Source organism: Protomyctophum parallelum (assembly GCF_964188405.1).
Source record: "Protomyctophum parallelum genome assembly, chromosome: 7".
In the NCBI taxonomy this organism is placed as follows: domain Eukaryota; kingdom Metazoa; phylum Chordata; class Actinopteri; order Myctophiformes; family Myctophidae; genus Protomyctophum; species Protomyctophum parallelum.
The window spans coordinates 28003934-28023731 of record NC_139705.1 but is presented as its reverse complement, the minus strand read 5'-3'; the positions used below and the strand labels follow the sequence as shown (position 1 = coordinate 28023731).

General features: G+C 40.0%; 2 protein-coding genes across 2 annotated transcripts in view; both read right to left on the bottom strand.

Moving 5' to 3' along the window:
• Window positions 1–1303: 1303 nt before the first annotated feature.
• abhd6b (abhydrolase domain containing 6, acylglycerol lipase b) lies at window positions 1304–11589 on the bottom strand (the record flags this gene model as incomplete). Its single annotated transcript, XM_083770094.1, has 8 exons — window positions 1304–1489; window positions 1969–2069; window positions 2261–2315; window positions 3893–4050; window positions 9625–9742; window positions 9981–10097; window positions 11011–11170; window positions 11465–11589. 8 exons carry the CDS (start codon window positions 11587–11589, stop codon window positions 1304–1306), a joined length of 1020 nt encoding a protein of 339 aa, XP_083626220.1.
• A 4663-nt stretch (window positions 11590–16252) lies between these two features.
• The window catches only part of LOC310862002 (filamin-B-like), a 93704-nt gene continuing 90158 nt past the window's right edge, over window positions 16253–19798 (bottom strand). The window contains exon 84 of the mRNA XM_083769739.1: window positions 16253–19470. Within this exon, the coding sequence (XP_083625865.1) occupies window positions 19283–19470 (188 nt within the window). The 3' untranslated portion in view covers window positions 16253–19282. The remainder of the gene's footprint in view (window positions 19471–19798) is intronic.

Below are 19798 nucleotides of genomic sequence, written 5' to 3'. Positions count from 1 at the left end.
GTAGATGGAAAAATAAGTGTTCATATTCAGTTGAGTTGCAACTAAAGTGATTAAAAAGCAACAGACCTATAATAATAGGCCACATTACAAATGTATCCATCAGTCAATGCCACATTCCACAGGAACTAAAGATGGCGAGAGTAACTTTTCATAAAAGGAAGCAAACTAGATACGGGCAACTACCGCCCTGTTTCCATTCTATGTTCCACCTCAAAGGTCATAGAGCAGGGATGTCAAACTAATTTACGAGCAAATTAGCAGTTACTTAAGGGAACGCAAGCTGCTGTTCGAATTTCAATCTGGTTTCAGAACATCGCACTCCACTGCTTTACACTAGCATTGGTTCTCAAAGTGGGGTCCGGGGACCGCCAGCGGTCCTCAAGGGGGTTCCAGGTGGTCCCCAGCTAAAAAGATGATGATGATGATGCATGATAAGAACACCCCGCCCTTCACACAAGTGTGATTTTCTTTTTTTAATCATGAAAATGTGTGCAAAGTAAGTGCAAACACATCTTTAACCCATGCTTCTGGGGGTCCCTGGCGCGAACAACATAGTGTACCTTGTGAAAGCGATCACATTATTAAAACTTGCATTTGTAGTTATTTTAACGTAATTTAACAGACTAATCAACGCAGATAGACGAAGAGACATTCCTGTATTTTTAAAAGTACATTTATTTATTTTCCCCTGGAGCCAGAGGAGTCTTGCACAGGCCTTGCTATCTGTATGGAAGGTACATTTGAGTATTGTTGAAGTACAAGTTGAAGTGTCACACAATACACAGACAGAAGGACACACAAAAGCGCTTATACTAGTGGGTTCCCAAAGTGGGGTCCCCAGGGGTCCTTGAGGGAGTTCCAGGGGGTCCCCAACTCCCCATGCAGCTAAATGATAGTTTGTAACCAAATTTAAATGGACCCTTATGCACAGGTCTGTATCTCATGAAAAAGTTTGGGAACCACTGGCTTAGGCCTCACTCACACCTAAGACACACGCAAGACACACTTGTGTCCTGTGTCTTCTGTGTGTTATGGCCGCCTCAATGCATTTCCAATGGGAGTCACATGGTTTGAAGACACAACCTTGTTGCATTGCCGGAAGTACAATTATAACTCAATGGCTCGAGTGAGCGGAAGTTAAGCTCACCACCGGAGCGGTGGTCACCTCACCACCGAAAATCCAGACTATGAATAGGCCTTTACTGGGGGCTTTCATGAAACCATGTGACTCCCATTGGAAGGCGGCCATGACACACAGGTGTGAGTGAGGCCTTATACAGCAGGAGGAAAAAGGACATTTGTTTCACGAGGACTTTATATTCTTAGAGCTCCCCCTGGTGTCCTGCTGGGATATGACGAAGTCCAGGATGAGCTTGGCGGTCCTGCGGGGTCTCTCCATCGCCACCCAGTGTCCACAGTTCTCCAGAAGGTCCACTCGGCACGTCGGCAAGGTCTCTACGATGACCGCAGCTCCAGACACATCCACCACCTATAAGATGATAAATAATATCAATCATTCATATGAGAATAACATGTAGGCAGGGTTTCTGCGATGACTGCACCTCCAGACACATCTACCACCTAGACAAGAACATTTATATGAGAAAAGCACGTATAGGCAAGGTCTCTGCTATCACCATCCAGACAGATATTACAGATGGGGGTCGGCGGCCAAATACAGATAATTCTGGGGGTCCTTGACATGAAAAGGGTTCAGCACCACTTTCAAAACCACGTTTTTCAGCAATTGGTGTAGAGGTGGAAAAAAAGAGTCAGAGCCCAGAAGACAGACTGGGCCTGTTTACTAATATAGACTGCTATGGTAATAAATATTGCATTATAACCTACGAAACCTCGAGTTGGAGTAACATGTTAATGTTAGTAACATGTCATCATCACCAACTCAGACCGGCTTTATGAAACAGAACCATAATATATTATGAATGATGTTATGCTGAATATTCTTACCTGGTCTTGTTTCCCCCATATCAGCTGCAGCGGTGCACTGATCAGGTGCAGGTGGTCCTGTAAGGCATATCGTGACTTTTCACCGATGAGCTCCATGAAAACTGAAGAGAGAACACAGACAAGGTTATAAGACACATTTCAACCTATAAATCTAGACCTGACGTAGAAAAGTCTTCCGAAAGAATATATATTCAAAGATTTGTGCCGCATTTTCACGATTTTTCAAAAATAGCAGACCTACAAGCTAATAGCGCGCCACTCGGTGTGTGTGTGTGTGTGTGTGTGTACTAACCTTGTTGATAAAAGTCATTGTGAGGAAGCCGGACGTCCACCAAGCCTTGAAGAATCTACACAGTATGATGTACAAATGAAGTAAAATAAATAAATAATGATAATGATAATAACAACAAGAAGGCAGAACATTTTGTGTAAATGGCTATATTATAATATTGTTTAAACAATTTAACAACACACATGTTACAAAATCTTTTCAGATGAGGGTCTGTGCTGTGGCCAAATACATGTATATTAGTTTGGGGGTCCATGATTTGAAAACGTTTGAGAACCAGAGATGTTCTAATAAAATATCACAAATGAAAACGTTTGTAAGACCAAGTCCTAATTGCGTGATTTACAATCACAATAAAATTAACATAATGTGTACATGAACTTGGTAGATCTGCTTCTAGCTCCTGTGGCCCTAATACATGGTGAGTATACAGAGTCACAATATGTAACTGTAGATCGTTTTGAAATTTGTCTTAGCTTTCTATTTGTAAACCTACAGTATGTAATTCACATGAATACTTTTTTTTCTGATCTTCTGATGTATTGTGATGTTGTATTACTCGACGACACTGAAAATTAGTTTAATTACTCAGTGTAATTTCGAGAATAAACAAAACTTGAATGATGTTTTAGCAACATTATTCCTGCTGTTCTACATAATTTGCCAACCAGGTGAAGAAATCACAGACTGAGGCTTTAACATTTGCTTTCATGTGAAGTATCCTATAGCATAGCTAGACCCTTAAGATAAAGATGCTTCTGAACATATTGTTAGTTCGACCACTTATACAGTATAAATTAATGGTTAAAAGCTTACTTTAGCTATTGAAAAATAGCAGATCTAGGTCTGCTATTTTAGAAAAATCGTGAAAATGTGACACAAATCTTTGAATACTGTATATAGAGCAAACATTTTTAACTCAAACCTTTGCTTCCGGGGGGATGGTGACAACTCATGACAATAAACACAATTTTTTAAGGTGAACAAATAATTAGAAAGAAGAAAAAAGGGCAGGGTTCAACACTTTTGTTGTTGTTGTTTTCCGAGTTGGCTTTGTCCGAGGCTTACAGGTCTTTAAATAAATACTTTCTGAAACGTCTATGGGAAAAAATGTGTGGGAAATTCTCTTCTGGGACGCTCGTCGCCATAAAAGGGGACTGTGCCGCTCTATAGATGTTATGGTAACAGACAGAACTGCTGTGGGATGGGATCTTAAAGCTGTATAGATGTTGCTATGGTAACAGACAGACCTGCTGTGGGATGGGATCTTGAAGCTGTGTAGATGTTGCTATGGTAACAGACAGACTTGCTGTGGGATGGGATCTTAAAGCTGTATAGATGTTGCTATGGTAAAAGACAGACCTGCTGTGGGATGGAATCTTAAAGCTGTATAGATGTTGCTATGGTAACAGACCTGCTGTGGGATGGAATCTTGAAGCTGTATAGATGTTGTTATGGTAACAGACCTGCTGTGGGATGGGATCTTGAAGCTGTATACTGTAGATGTTGCTATGGTAACAGACAGACCTGCTGTGGGATGGGATCTTGAAGCTGTATAGATGTTGCTATGGTAACAGACAGACCTGCTGTGGGATGGGATCTTGAAGCTGTATAGATGTTGCTATGGTAACAGACCTGCTGTGGGATCTTGAAGCGGACGTGTGAGCAGAGCCTCAGCATGTCCTCCATCTCCTCGGGCGTGGCGGGGATCAGAGGAACGCTCAGCGCGTAGTGGTTGTGCTCCAGATCCTCCACGTGGTTGGAGAACTTACTGTCACACCGATGTCTGACACCTGCAGGGTTAAAGGTTTACCCTCACACCGATGTCTGACACCTGCAGGGTTAAAGGTTTACCCTCACACTGATGTCTGACACCTGCAGGGTTAAAGGTTTACCCTCACACTGATGTCTGACACCTGCAGGGTTAAAGGTTTACACTCACACCGATGTCTGACACCTGCAGGGTTAAAGGTTTACCCTTACACCGATGTCTGACACCTGCAGGGTTAAAGGTTTACCCTCACACCGATGTCTGACACCTGCAGGGTTAAAGGTTTACCCTCACACCGATGTCTGACACCTGCAGGGTTAAAGGTTTACCCTCACACCGATGTCTGACACCTGCAGGATTAAAGGTTTACCCTCACACTGATGTCTGACACCTGCAGGGTTAAAGGTTTACCCTCACACCGATGTCTGACACCTGCAGGATTAAAGGTTTACCCTCACACCGATGTCTGACACCTGCAGGATTAAAGGTTTACCCTCACACTGATGTCTGACACCTGCAGGATTAAAGGTTTACCCTCACACTGATGTCTGACACCTGCAGGGTTAAAGGTTTACCCTCACACTGATGTCTGACACCTGCAGGGTTAAAGGTTTACACTCACACCGATGTCTGACACCTGCAGGGTTAAAGGTTTACCCTTACACCGATGTCTGACACCTGCAGGGTTAAAGGTTTACCCTCACACCGATGTCTGACACCTGCAGGATTAAAGGTTTACCCTCACACCAATGTCTGACACCTGCAGGGTTAAAGGTTTACCCTCACACCAATGTCTGACACCTGCAGGATTAAAGGTTTACCCTCACACTGATGTCTGACACCTGAGGGTTAGAAGATTACCCTCACACCGATGATTAACTAAGTACTTTTACTTAAGTACTGTACTGAAGTACAATTTTTAGGTATTTGTACTTTACTTGAGTGTTTCCAATTTCCAATACTTTTACTTCTAGATCTACGTGAGCTTGTAGATCTGCTATTTTCAATAGATTTTGTACACATTTTGAACTTTTACTTTTAGTACTTAGGCTACATTTTGATGCCGATACTTTTGTACATTTTCAATTCCATACTTTTACTTGTAACAAAGTAGTTCTACATTGCAGTATTGGTACTTTTACTTAAGTAAAACAATTGAATACTTTTTCCACCACTCAAGTTTACCCTCACGTCTGAGACCTGCAGGATGAGGGTTAGAAGTTTTCACACTGATGTCTGACGCCTGAGGGTTAAAATTAGGGATGTCCCGATACACTGTTTTCATTCCCGATCCGATCCCGATACCACAATTCCTGTGTTAGCCAATACCGAATACAGATACCAGTGTTGTGATCTTGTGTTGTTTTTATAGATATCTAGCTATATATCTCGTGTTGTGTTTATAGCAGACTCCTCACTCAAATGTGCACTTGCAGTTTGGGCAACTCCAAAGCAAACTCCACATGCCCCAACATTTTATTTACCTGCTATAGTGTCAACGCCTTACCCCTGTGTCGGATCGGTGGTTAGACTGGCATAGTCACCGATACCGATAAGACCCGATATGACAATAAGGGCCGATACCAATACTTTTCCGATACCGATACAGTAACGGGACATCTCTAGTTAAAGGTTTACCCTCACACTGATGTCTGAGACCTGTGAGGGTTAAAAGTTTACCTTCACATGGATGTCAACTGGATTCAGTTCAAAAACTGTTACAATACTTAAAGGGGAATTCTGGAGAATCCAGAGAGACTAGCCATGTTGTTCTTACCTTAATCTGAGGTTATTATATATCCTAGAATGAGCCCAGAGCGCACCACGGCTCCGACCATGCATGCGCACTGGACAGGGCTGCCATGTCTCACCCTTTGAGTGTGACAGTCACGCAATTTAACCCTTTACCACGCACCACGCCACACATGCCATTTCACACGCATTATAAATAAAAGAAATCTCTGCGGCTCCGCCGCGTAATAACGCGCGCTCATGTGTGCGTCCTCACAAACTGTAAAATAGCCGATCTGCATGCAGCGCTGATATATGCAGTAGGAGGAGGGTAAACAGTGGACCAAATCGTCGGCTGACTGTGACGCATGGAAATGAGCCATGCAGAGTTTAACATCGCTTCGAAATATTTTTCATGGAAGACAATATAGCCCCCACAAGTTACAACAAGTGAGTAAGTGTCAAAGTGACCTGTGACTATCTCTCTTCTATACTGGTGTGTGGCGTCTCTTGCATGATATGAGGAAGTGGAACGGTGCCAGTAGCCCGTGCACATTATAGGGACAAAGTCATGTGTGTGTGTGTGTGTGTGTGTGTGTGTGTGTGTGTGTGTGTGTGTGTGTGTGTGTGTGTGTGTGTGTGTGTGTGTGTGTGTGTGTGTGTGTGTGAAGTGAAGGGGGAGGGGGAGGGGCCGCATCGCGACTTGTTTCTGTTCAGAGAGAGAGAGAGCCCACAGATGTGTTTGAACTAAGAAAATGTAAAATTAGGCATTTTCCCACATTCCAGTTTTCTGACTTTTATAACAAATTTTAACATATTCCCCAATTTCCACTGAGATTATGGGGCGAATGAATGTGAATGAATGAATCTCTTTCTGTCATAGTGACATTGTCCTGCATCAGATCATGTCCAAATCAGGTTCTCCAATCTCCAGTAGCCTCTTCAGTTTTTTGAAGATTCTTTGAGTGGTGCAACCACTGACCACTCCCTTACGGAGCTATGTGTGTGGCTGGCTGGGTCTGAGCAGTGAGCACTATATATGTGTGGCTTGCTGGCTGGCTTGGTCTGAGCACTATGTGTGTGGCTGGCTGGCTGGCTGGGTCTGAGCACTATGTGTGTGGCTTGCTGGCTGGGTCTGAGCATAGATAGATAGATAGATAGATAGATAGATAGATAGATAGATAGATAGATAGATAGATAGATAGATAGATAGATAGATAGATAGATAGATAGATAGATAGATAGATAGATAGATAGATAGATAGATAGATAGATAGATAGATAGATAGATAGATAGATAGATAGATAGATAGATAGATAGATAGATAGATAGATAGATAGATAGATAGATAGATAGATAGATAGATAGATAGATAGATAGATAGATAGATAGATAGATAGATAGATAGATAGATAGATAGATAGATAGATAGATAGATAGATAGATAGATAGATAGATAGATAGATAGATAGATAGATAGATAGATAGATAGATAGATAGATAGATAGATAGATAGATAGATAGATAGATAGATAGATAGATAGATAGATAGATAGATAGATAGATAGATAGATAGATAGATAGATAGATAGATAGATAGATAGATAGATAGATAGATAGATAGATAGATAGATAGATAGATAGATAGATAGATAGATAGATAGATAGATAGATAGATAGATAGATAGATAGATAGATAGATAGATAGATAGATAGATAGATAGATAGATAGATAGATAGATAGATAGATAGATAGATAGATAGATAGATAGATAGATAGATAGATAGATAGATAGATAGATAGATAGATAGATAGATAGATAGATAGATAGATAGATAGATAGATAGATAGATAGATAGATAGATAGATAGATAGATAGATAGATAGATAGATAGATAGATAGATAGATAGATAGATAGATAGATAGATAGATAGATAGATAGATAGATAGATAGATAGATAGATAGATAGATAGATAGATAGATAGATAGATAGATAGATAGATAGATAGATAGATAGATAGATAGATAGATAGATAGATAGATAGATAGATAGATAGATAGATAGATAGATAGATAGATAGATAGATAGATAGATAGATAGATAGATAGATAGATAGATAGATAGATAGATAGATAGATAGATAGATAGATAGATAGATAGATAGATAGATAGATAGATAGATAGATAGATAGATAGATAGATAGATAGATAGATAGATAGATAGATAGATAGATAGATAGATAGATAGATAGATAGATAGATAGATAGATAGATAGATAGATAGATAGATAGATAGATAGATAGATAGATAGATAGATAGATAGATAGATAGATAGATAGATAGATAGATAGATAGATAGATAGATAGATAGATAGATAGATAGATAGATAGATAGATAGATAGATAGATAGATAGATAGATAGATAGATAGATAGATAGATAGATAGATAGATAGATAGATAGATAGATAGATAGATAGATAGATAGATAGATAGATAGATAGATAGATAGATAGATAGATAGATAGATAGATAGATAGATAGATAGATAGATAGATAGATAGATAGATAGATAGATAGATAGATAGATAGATAGATAGATAGATAGATAGATAGATAGATAGATAGATAGATAGATAGATAGATAGATAGATAGATAGATAGATAGATAGATAGATAGATAGATAGATAGATAGATAGATAGATAGATAGATAGATAGATAGATAGATAGATAGATAGATAGATAGATAGATAGATAGATAGATAGATAGATAGATAGATAGATAGATAGATAGATAGATAGATAGATAGATAGATAGATAGATAGATAGATAGATAGATAGATAGATAGATAGATAGATAGATAGATAGATAGATAGATAGATAGATAGATAGATAGATAGATAGATAGATAGATAGATAGATAGATAGATAGATAGATAGATAGATAGATAGATAGATAGATAGATAGATAGATAGATAGATAGATAGATAGATAGATAGATAGATAGATAGATAGATAGATAGATAGATAGATAGATAGATAGATAGATAGATAGATAGATAGATAGATAGATAGATAGATAGATAGATAGATAGATAGATAGATAGATAGATAGATAGATAGATAGATAGATAGATAGATAGATAGATAGATAGATAGATAGATAGATAGATAGATAGATAGATAGATAGATAGATAGATAGATAGATAGATAGATAGATAGATAGATAGATAGATAGATAGATAGATAGATAGATAGATAGATAGATAGATAGATAGATAGATAGATAGATAGATAGATAGATAGATAGATAGATAGATAGATAGATAGATAGATAGATAGATAGATAGATAGATAGATAGATAGATAGATAGATAGATAGATAGATAGATAGATAGATAGATAGATAGATAGATAGATAGATAGATAGATAGATAGATAGATAGATAGATAGATAGATAGATAGATAGATAGATAGATAGATAGATAGATAGATAGATAGATAGATAGATAGATAGATAGATAGATAGATAGATAGATAGATAGATAGATAGATAGATAGATAGATAGATAGATAGATAGATAGATAGATAGATAGATAGATATTTCATTTCTACTTTAAGCATGAGGAGGCTGTCAGTGCAGGGAGAGCAGCTGGCATGGAGGTGAAGACATCAGTGTTAAGGTTAAATATCAACGTTCAAACGGGCCAAATCGCCGCCGCCCTTCGGACGGCGTCGAACGGATAAGACACTAGAGTCTCAGTCTTGACATTTTCGGAAATATGGCAGCCCTGTCACTGGATGACATGCATACACACACGCACACACGCACACACACACACACACACTGACCGTCGGGACAGATGAGAGTGACGCTGCAGACATCAGAAGGATAGCAGGCTGCATAAACTCCTGCTACGTTTCCTCCCAGGTGGAATGCTCTCCTGTTCAGACGGATGCTTTCTACAAACTGGAAGACAATTACAACCAATTAAAACCTTTCTACAAACTAGACATGCCCCACACACACACACACACACACACACACACACACACACACACACACACACACACACACACACACACACACACAGAACACTGTTAGGATTTAGAAGACTTTTTTTTTTTTATCGGCCTCATGCAGGTCTAAAATGGGTTAATGAGCTAACAGGTCAAAGCACATGTGATGTGAGAGCTTAGCTCTATACCTGACGGATTCGGCGGACCTGTCCCTCAATGGAGTAATCGTCTGAGGTGTTGGTCCGAGTGGTTTCTTCATGGCCAGGCATGTCCACACACACTATGTGCAAATGTTTAGGCAGATACTGAGGAAATAGTTAGAGAAAATTTGCAAATTGTGTGGCAAATCTGCAAACACAAAAATGTGTTCATAAAGGTGGCTACTATAACATATACATTTGTTCCAACCCAATTCCCTTGGGAAACTTTGTGACAGCTGCTGAAAGTTGTGGTACCATTAAGAACCAATATAAGGCAAAATATCCATATATGGCCAGTACATAATTCATTCCATATGTTGATCTGACCCTCATGAGGCCAAAGTGCCAGCGCTCGCCCAGCAGTCTGCTGTCACCCAGGCGGATGCCTGCACGCGACCTAGTAGTATGTTGGTACCTTGACGACAGTGAGCCATGAGTCTTTGTGAGCAGAGAATCCATGCAGAATGAGGATGGACAGCCTCAGTAGTAGTATAGTAGTAGTAGTAGTAGTAGTAGTAGTATTGGTATTAGTATTATTAAAACACATTCCGTCCGTAGGACGTCTTGAAACGTCATAGGGAAGCAAACCGAGGGGTCCATACGACGTCCCCAGATGTCCTAGCGCATCCTCAATGATACCGGGCGAGAGAGGAATATTCAGATTAATTTTCATTTTTTTAATTTGTCAGTTCGCCTTTCGGCTACCGTATGCTACACTCTAGGCTCATGTTAGCTTACCGTTGACTTAGCTCTGTGGTTTTGAACGGATCGATATACCAGCGCTTCATTTCTGCTCCTCATCCGTCTCTCCCGCAAAATATGAATGCTTTTTGGATCATATATCGTATAAATTAAAACGATAGCAATGGAAGCTAGCAATGTAAAGAAAACCTTTTTGAGCGGATTGTTTCTGGGTCGTGGGTTTCAGAGTAAAAGCGACCATGTCTTTCCGGCACCCCAGAGCTCCTATTTTGAAGGAATCCCGGCACCGATTGTGTTAATAGTAGTATGTTGGTACCTTGACGACAGTGAGCCATGAGTCTTTGTGAGCAGAGAATCCATGCATCATGAGGATGGACGGTCTCAGACCTCCTGCCTTTCCTCTGGACGAGAAGCAGAAACGATATCCTCCACAGTCCGCAAAACGGATCTGCAAGCCCAGGGTCCTCCTCCAGTACCTATAGAGATGATAACAGATCTGTAAACCCTCCTCTATGGGAGGAGGAGGAGGAGAGGATGGTGACACTTACATTTTCAACTGCTGCTTCGCAGCTTTCATCACATTTTCCTTAGCAGTGTGTTCTTTCTGTTGACACACATGCACGCACGCACACACACACACAAACACACACACACACACACACACACACACACACACACACACACACACACACACACACACACACACACACACACACACACACACACACACACACACACACACACACACACACACACACACACACACTTACCAGTAATAGACCTTTATGAGTGCAGAGGGCCACAGCAGAAAGACCATTACAAAAGCCAGGATGGGAATGGCCAGCGTTGCCCCGGCAATGACAAACAGATTCAATACTTCTGGATCAGCAGCCATGATGGTTTCACCTGGAGAGATGAACACATTATTATTACTTGCGCAAGCAGAGCGCGCAAGTAATGTTTTCGCCCGGTCTCTTCCGCCGTGACAGCTGTCCCGCCCTGGGACCAAATGACCACAAATGACCATATTTCTTACGTCATCATTTAGAGCTAGTCATACGTATACTATATACATAATCAGTAAAAATAAAATAGCAAATTGTGCCTGATCTGCTGGGACCAGAGTACGTGGTGTGTATATGTATGACTAGCTCTTAATGATGACGTAAGAAATATGGTCATTTGTGGTCATTTGGTCCCAGCAAACCAGGCACAGATTTGCTGTTTTCTTGCATAAACATCAAATGGCGGGACAGCTGTCACGGTTTTTGGCGCAAAGTAACCACAGTATACCGCTAATCAACTTACAACTACACACTTTATACAGTATAGAGTATAGAGTATATGTATACATATATTGTATTATGCCTATATACTATATATGTACTATATATATTTCTTACGTCATCATTTAGAGCTAGTCATACGTATACTATATACATAATCAGTAAAAAATAAAATAGCAAATTGTGCCTGATCTGCTGGGACCAGAGTACGTGGTGTGTATATGTATGACTAGCTCTTAATGATGACGTAAGAAATATGGTCATTTGTGGTCGTTTGGTCCCAGCAAACCAGGCACAGATTTGCTGTTTTCTTGCATAAACATCAAATGGCGGGACAGCTGTCACGGTTTTTGGCGCAAAGTAACCACAGTATACCGCTAATCAACTTACAACTAAACACTCTATATAGTATATATGTATACGTATATAGTATATGCCTATATACTACAGTATATATATACTATATATAGTATATGCCTATATAGTATATGCCTGCTTTGCTGGGACCAAACGACCACAAATGACCATATCTCTTACGTCATCATTTAGAGCTAGTCATACGTATACTATATACATAATCAGTAAAAATAAAATAGCAAGTTGTGCCTGATCTGCTGGGACCAGAGTACGTGGTGTGTATATGTATGACTAGCTCTTCACCCAAACTTATATAGATAGAAACTTGAATCATACTTAATAATACTAGGTGTTTATATGCATAAAGTAGGTAGGTAGCAAATAGTTACATCTAAAAATTATACATTTCAAACGTTCCTTCACAGAGATACTGAGATTTGACAGTTTACAGCGGTCGAAAGGACTTGCGCGCTCTGCTTGCGCACTAGTTGGCCATTTATGGCCTACTAGTGTGCAACAAGCAAGTATGCACTCGACAGAGTGCAGTTCTAGTTATTATTATTATTGTGAGGATCAGCAGCCATTCTGACAACATCAACACATTATATTGCTGTATGATCACTCATGCCCATAATGGTAACCCATGGATAACATGCAATATGCGCCAATAGACTATATATAGGTATAGGTGTTGTAGTACTCGAGTCCTTGACTCGTCTTGAGTCCGGTCTCGAGTCCACATTTTCATCTACTCGGTCTCGTCTCGGTCTGGCCCTTAATTTGATTAAATTGGACTTGACTCGGTCTCGCAAAAAGGCATTCAGGACTCTTCCCCCATCGAGGACTCACGAGTCAGTACAATGCAATGAAATAAATGCATTATACCCATCAGGAGTCTTCACATTAACATTATAAGAGAGCTGTTTGGTGCTTATAGACAGGAGTGTAGCTGACGTGCCTGACAGGAGTGTAGCTGACGTGCCTGCCTGCTCTGACCGTGTGTTTATCAAATGAGAAAAGTAATGCACACCCGTGTGAAGTGAGGTGTGCTCATCATTATACATCATCATACATCATCTCATGAACAACTGGATTTATGTGATTGGTTAGCCGATTTGCTCGTCTAAATACATTTTCCCTTCATTGTCAATGGCATTTAATGTCTGTGTTGCGTCACATTTGAGGCACATGGCCTAATTTCTCCTTTCATTGTCAATAGCAAATATGAGACATGTGGGGACAAAAGCTGTATATAGGAGGGGCTAATCTGGTTTCGGTATCGACTCGGACTCTACCCCCTCCCACACTCGGTCTTAACTCGGACTCCCCCCCTCGGACTTGGTCTTGAGTTGGACTTGCTTTAGGTGGACTCGACTACAACACATACATGTATGCCCTGCATGCATGCCACATGGTAACCCATGGATAACATGGTGGGGGAGGGTAACTTGTAATCAATATCTGACACACATACAGTGAGTACAATGCTTTGTGTCATGTTGTCATGGCGAGACACTTTCATAAGCATGAGCTCTCCAACATTATCTACATTGACATCCAACTTGCATTCTGTGTCGAATCATGCACTAATCCAAGTACATTATTTCTGAAATTCTATTTAAAACATAATGTAAACTTACTTCATCAGTTGATTTTATTTTATTTTATTCCTCGTATTTTCTGTCACAAGCCGACTATTGACGATGACAATCCAGCAGATTCTAATCTATTTACACATAGATTGATGGTAGATATGACTTTTTTGTTGTTGTAGAGAGGAGTTTGAAGAAAGTAAACAATATACGTACAACTTATCTTCTGATCGCTGAATGTCCAAAATGAAAATGAAGAACAGTATAGTCCTCCAAACAGAGAGAAGAGGTTCTGATCATACTATTGATTAACGGATGACAACAGCCTACTACATTATTGGGTCAATCATTTAAAGTGAACGCACCACATAACAGGCCAGACTATAGACTTGAATATGAGGGAGTACAAAGTAAAAGCATTATGTTTTTCAGACCAATTCAAAACAATTACATTGAATTATTATTATTATTATTTAAAAATATTTTCAAGAAAAATGACCAATAAAAGCAACATTTTTCATTAGGCCTAATTCAAGTGAATTTAATATTTATTTTCCTCTAGTAATAATTCCATACGTTTGTAGTAGTGAAAATAACAGATCTACAAACTCACACCGCGAGTTCCCTTCCTGTTCCTTTGACACCTTTTTTTCGACACTAAACCTCTTCATTGAAATAGCAGATCTACAAGCTTGAGACTGCAAAGATTCAAGATCAGCTATTTTCAGCAAATGTTCCCTTCAGAATACCGATGCTATAGGGTTCAATGTAAAATATTATAAAGAATAAAGTTCCTATCATACAAAGATTGGCCTCCCCTGTATTAACCCATTTTGGGAACACATTTTGGTGTGTTATGCTTTAGCTATTGAAAAATAGCAGATCTACAAGCTATAAGCTAGGTCTGCTATTTTTGAAAAATCGTGAAAATGGGAAGCAAATCTTTGAATGTATATTCTTTCACAGTGAACATTTTTAACTCAAATCTTTGGGGACAATCCCTGTGACAACAATTATTTTCAGATGGGGGTCGGCGGCCCATATCATTTTTGGGGTCCTTGACATGAAATATTGAGCACCACTGATATAGAAACCTAGGTATTTCAGAAAGCTTTTTTTAGGCCTAAATGGGTTAACACCCTGAGGACCCCCTGCAGGGGTGTCCAAACCTTTTTCAAAGGGGGTCATATTAGAAAATATTAGAAAATATTAAAACACCCTAAGGGCCAAATACATCATTTAGCTTCGGATTTAAACGATTCTACTTAACACCCTGAGCGGCATAAACGGAGTTCTCCGTCCTATCAAATAGTAACGCCCAGCGCTCAGGACGGAGATTAATCACAGGACGGAACATTAATGAATTAATTAATTTAATGGTTCTAAACATCCCCGGGCGTTCGTGGTTAGGGTTAACTATCATTTAATAACAACGGTCATTGGTCAGGTGTGTGCTGTGAACAAAAAGTGTATCTCAGCCTTTTTTTCAGCCTTATGTCACAATACCAAATGTATAACCAAGCAAGCAAGTTTAAAAATAATAATAATACAAGGAACAAGGAACAAATTATACTAAAAAACTTGAATGTAAAAATATCCCGTTGGGCAGACCGTTCATAATACAATTCAGGTATGAAGCTGCCGGCTGTATAAAATTCGCCCAAAGGGAATTCCAAAGCGGGCCACACTTTTTGGACACAATTTGGACACAGTTGGACAGACTTTGGACACACTTTGGACACAGTTGGACACACTTTGGACACAGTTGGACAGACTTTGGACACAGTTGGACAGACTTTGGACACAGTTGGACAGACTTTGGACACAGTTGGACAGACTTTGGACACAGTTGGACACACTTTGGACACAGTTGGACAGACTTTGGACAGTTGGACACACTTGGACACACTTTGGACACAGTTTCTATAGGGTCCCGGACCCCCGTTGAAGACCCATGCAGAACACCATTAAAGGTTTCAGTCTCGATTTAATAAACACAATGTTCTATATCATAATTGATATAATTTATTATATATTTTGTTAAAAGAAATGAATTATTTAATAATCTGTATACTGTATAAAATACGTACCTTTTGTAATAAACTACTACTCATAGTTTCAGATCATCTGAAGTAGGCTACATAATGTGGCAAGCACTGTAAATTCAAAGAGAGAATATAGGACAGTGGTCTGAGCCAAACTGTAGAAACAGAAATAGTTGAACAAAGCAGGGGCTCACGGTCACAACTCACTTTTGAATGCTCCCCCCCCCCCCCCCCCCCAACCCATTTGGGACAAAACAACACTTTTGTGAGTTGCGAGCCCACACTTCATTCTAAGCACTGTAAATTCAACAAAATTCCACCAACCAAACCACGATACCCAAATACAAAAGCAGAAAGTGAAATGATTACAGTGATTACAAAATGCACCCGATTTTCATTTGACAAAGTGCAGTTGCAGTAGGGAACTTCAAACATAAAAAAAGCTGTGCTTATTTAATTCTGAAAGTGTATAAATGTGGCAACTCTTTCTGGTCCATTTAGGTGCACGTTCAGAATAAACCACCCAAACCCTACAGTATATGTCATTAACCGGGGTACCCCAGGGCTCTGTACTTGGCCCCGTCCTTTTCCCCCGCCTCTACCTCCAAATCTCTTCACTGGAAATAGCCGATCTACAAGCCGACGGCGTGCCGCAACACGATGGATGCGTTGTGAGCTTTAAGATAATTTTGGTCACATTGTCGCCTGTTATGAAATCATATGGCCAGCGTTTGGACCAATGAGACGCTAGGGGTTCATGTGTTTTCTCTCTGTTGCCGGGTAGAGAAACCTCATGGCCCACGGGGCAGCACCGGTTCCAAAACAGTGGGTCGGGAAAAATTTGTGGGTCATGGAGCAATTTTTATGGGTCAGGACTAGAAATCCCTTCTTTTTTTCCTCCTACATTTAAAAAATATATAGGTCTATAGTATATCTATTTCAAAAGATTTGTCTTAAAAGAAAGAAAATATATAAACAAACAAACAAATCTAAGAAATTCTATAAATAAAAAACGTGGCGCGAAGCGAAGCATTGTGCACTTGTAGATCTGCTATTTTCACTAGTTTTGGTCTCGGGCAAATTATGTCTATAAATCTTTCTTTTGGGTCTCGACCTGAACAGTTTACCTTTGCACTATAAACTACAATGCGTACACACTATACACACATACCGACTATATCGCTTTCTAGACCGCTTTCTGGACTGTTTGTGTGTATTGAAAACCGTTTTAAAATCACAACATCGATTTGTTTGTTATAGTCACCTGTCTCTGCTGCACTGCTGTTGGCAATAATCCTCTTGATTAGGAAGGTGCCAAGTGCTATGGAGGAGAGGGGTGGTTGTAGGCTATGTGCTGGCATGAGGAATGTGTTTAGTTATTAACGTTTGTCATTTGAATTGATTTCAAGCTCAAATAATGTTTGAGTTTATTGTAAAACATGTCTGTGAGACTTTAGGTGACTCTTATGCCATGGGGAGTGGTTTTTAATTTTTTACGTATTTTCACTTTTCAATAATTTTACTTAAGTTCTACTCCACTACATCTCAGAGGCAAATCCACTACAATTAGTATTTACTAGTTACTTAGTATATTTATTTAGATTATTATTATGAAACCACTTCAGACCCTATAGGCTATACTTTCGCAATTTGATAGTAGATAGTTTAAAAGTAGATCTACAAACTCACAATGCGTCGGTTTGCGATGATGATCTGCTATTTTCAAAGCATTTCTATAAATTTTATACATGTGTGAAATGGGGACCCCGATCCTGCATAGTGAGTACTTTTACTTTACGGCATTTTAAGTACATTTTGATAAATTTTGTACTGTCACTCAAATTACATTTTGAATACCAGGCTTTGTAACAGAGTATATCTACAATAGGGTATTGGTACTTTTACTTAAAGGACCACATCCATTTTCATAGGCTACTTATCTTCATAGAATTGGTCCTCAGTAATGCTCATGATAAAATGGTACCATTTCTTTCTACTTGGACTGTGTCTCATTAGTCTCATAGAACCCGTCTACCAGGGACATCGTTTTACAGATTATTTTTAAAAAAAAGGAAAAAAAAAAAAGATTAATATATTTTTATTAAAAAAATCACACCCGTATGAAGTGCAGAGGGGCACTCTTATCATCGTACAACATCATGCCGTAACATGGGGACAGACGAAAAAACATTAAAGGTATATTCAGTGATTTCATATTTAATTCAAATATCACTTCTTTTTTTGTTCTGTTGTGATAATCCTCCCTACTATATAATGTGCTGACCATATAAGGAGTTCCTCCCTGTCCCCAGTTAACCCCTGGGGTAAAAAATAAACCTGTAGGTCTTGTTTTTGGCTAGGTGGCCCAGCTTTCATCCAATCAGGATTGAGAGGGGCCTTCCGCCAATCATGATCGAGCGGGGGAGGGCCTTGGTGTGTGTGCTGTTGGCCTGCTGTGTGTCCCCCACTGTAGTGTGTGCATGTGCACATCTTGTTACCGGGGCGGAACGGGGTTTTCCAAATCACCCAAATCACTGAATGCTCCTTTAAACATTGTCAATGGCGTTTTTAATGTTTGTCTAGACAAGACAAACATTAAAAGCTGTATATAGGAGGAAAAAAATCTCTCAAAGAGATAGAGAGAGAGAGAGAGAGAGAGAGAGAGAGAGAGATTTGTTTTAACGTGAGAACAATGGCTTTCATTATAGCATGCTAACTTTCCAGGAATAGGGTCAGTGTCCACAGCCCTCCTATGAGACACAGACCGAGTAGAACAAAAGTGATACCACATTATAATGGGTTTAATGGTGAAATAGTGAAAACCGTTTCAGAAAAAGCGGGTGCAGTCGTACTTGAAGTAAAACGTTAGTAGGCCACTTCTTCCGTCACTGATAGTTAGTTATGCTACGTGGACAATGGACGTGGAAGGGCGGCCCGGGGATGTGCTCTTCTCCCCACTTGACGATGATAGTTAAGCCAGTGGTTCCCAAAGTGGGGTCCGGGGACCCCTAGGGGTCCTTGAAAGAGTTCCAGGGGGTCCCCAGCTAAATGATAATTAGGAACCAAATGGACCGTTAGGGTCTATTTGGTTGTGCGGGTCCATTTGGTTCAATTAACTTTTACAATATACATTGGGGTCCCAGAGATAGAAATGCCATTAAATGGGGGTCCGTATAGCCTAATTCAGTGAATCGGTGAAAATCACTGCCAGAGCTGTAAAAATCTTCTCTTACGGGGCTTCCTTGGCATATATTTTCGAATGGGGGTCCGCGGGTCCTTGACATGACAAAGCTTTGGGAACCACTGAGTTATGCTACGAGGACGTGGAAGGGCGACCCGGGGATGTGCTCCTCCCCCCACTTGACGATGAGGATGTAGCGTCCCGTCTCCTTCACTACGTAGCTCACGTCGTAGCGGTTGTTCCCCAGGTGGTGGATGGACAAGCGCTCACAGGGGGAGGAGGGGCCGTGCATGCCCACCAGGAGCAGGTTGGTGCCTGGGAATATAACCACAAACAAACACGAGCAGGTTGGTGCCTGGGAATATTAACCACAAACACGAGAGGGTTGGTGCCTGGGAATATTAACCACAAACATGAGCAGGTTGGTGCCTGGGAATATAACCACAAACACGAGAGGGTTGGTGCCTGGGAATATTAACCACAAACATGAGCAGGTTGGTGCCTGGGAATATAACCACAAACATGAGCAGGTTGGTGCCTGGGAATATTAACCACAAACATGAGCAGGTTGGTGCCTGGGAATATAACCACAAACATGAGCAGGTTGGTGCCTGGGAATATAACCACAAACACGAGAGGGTTG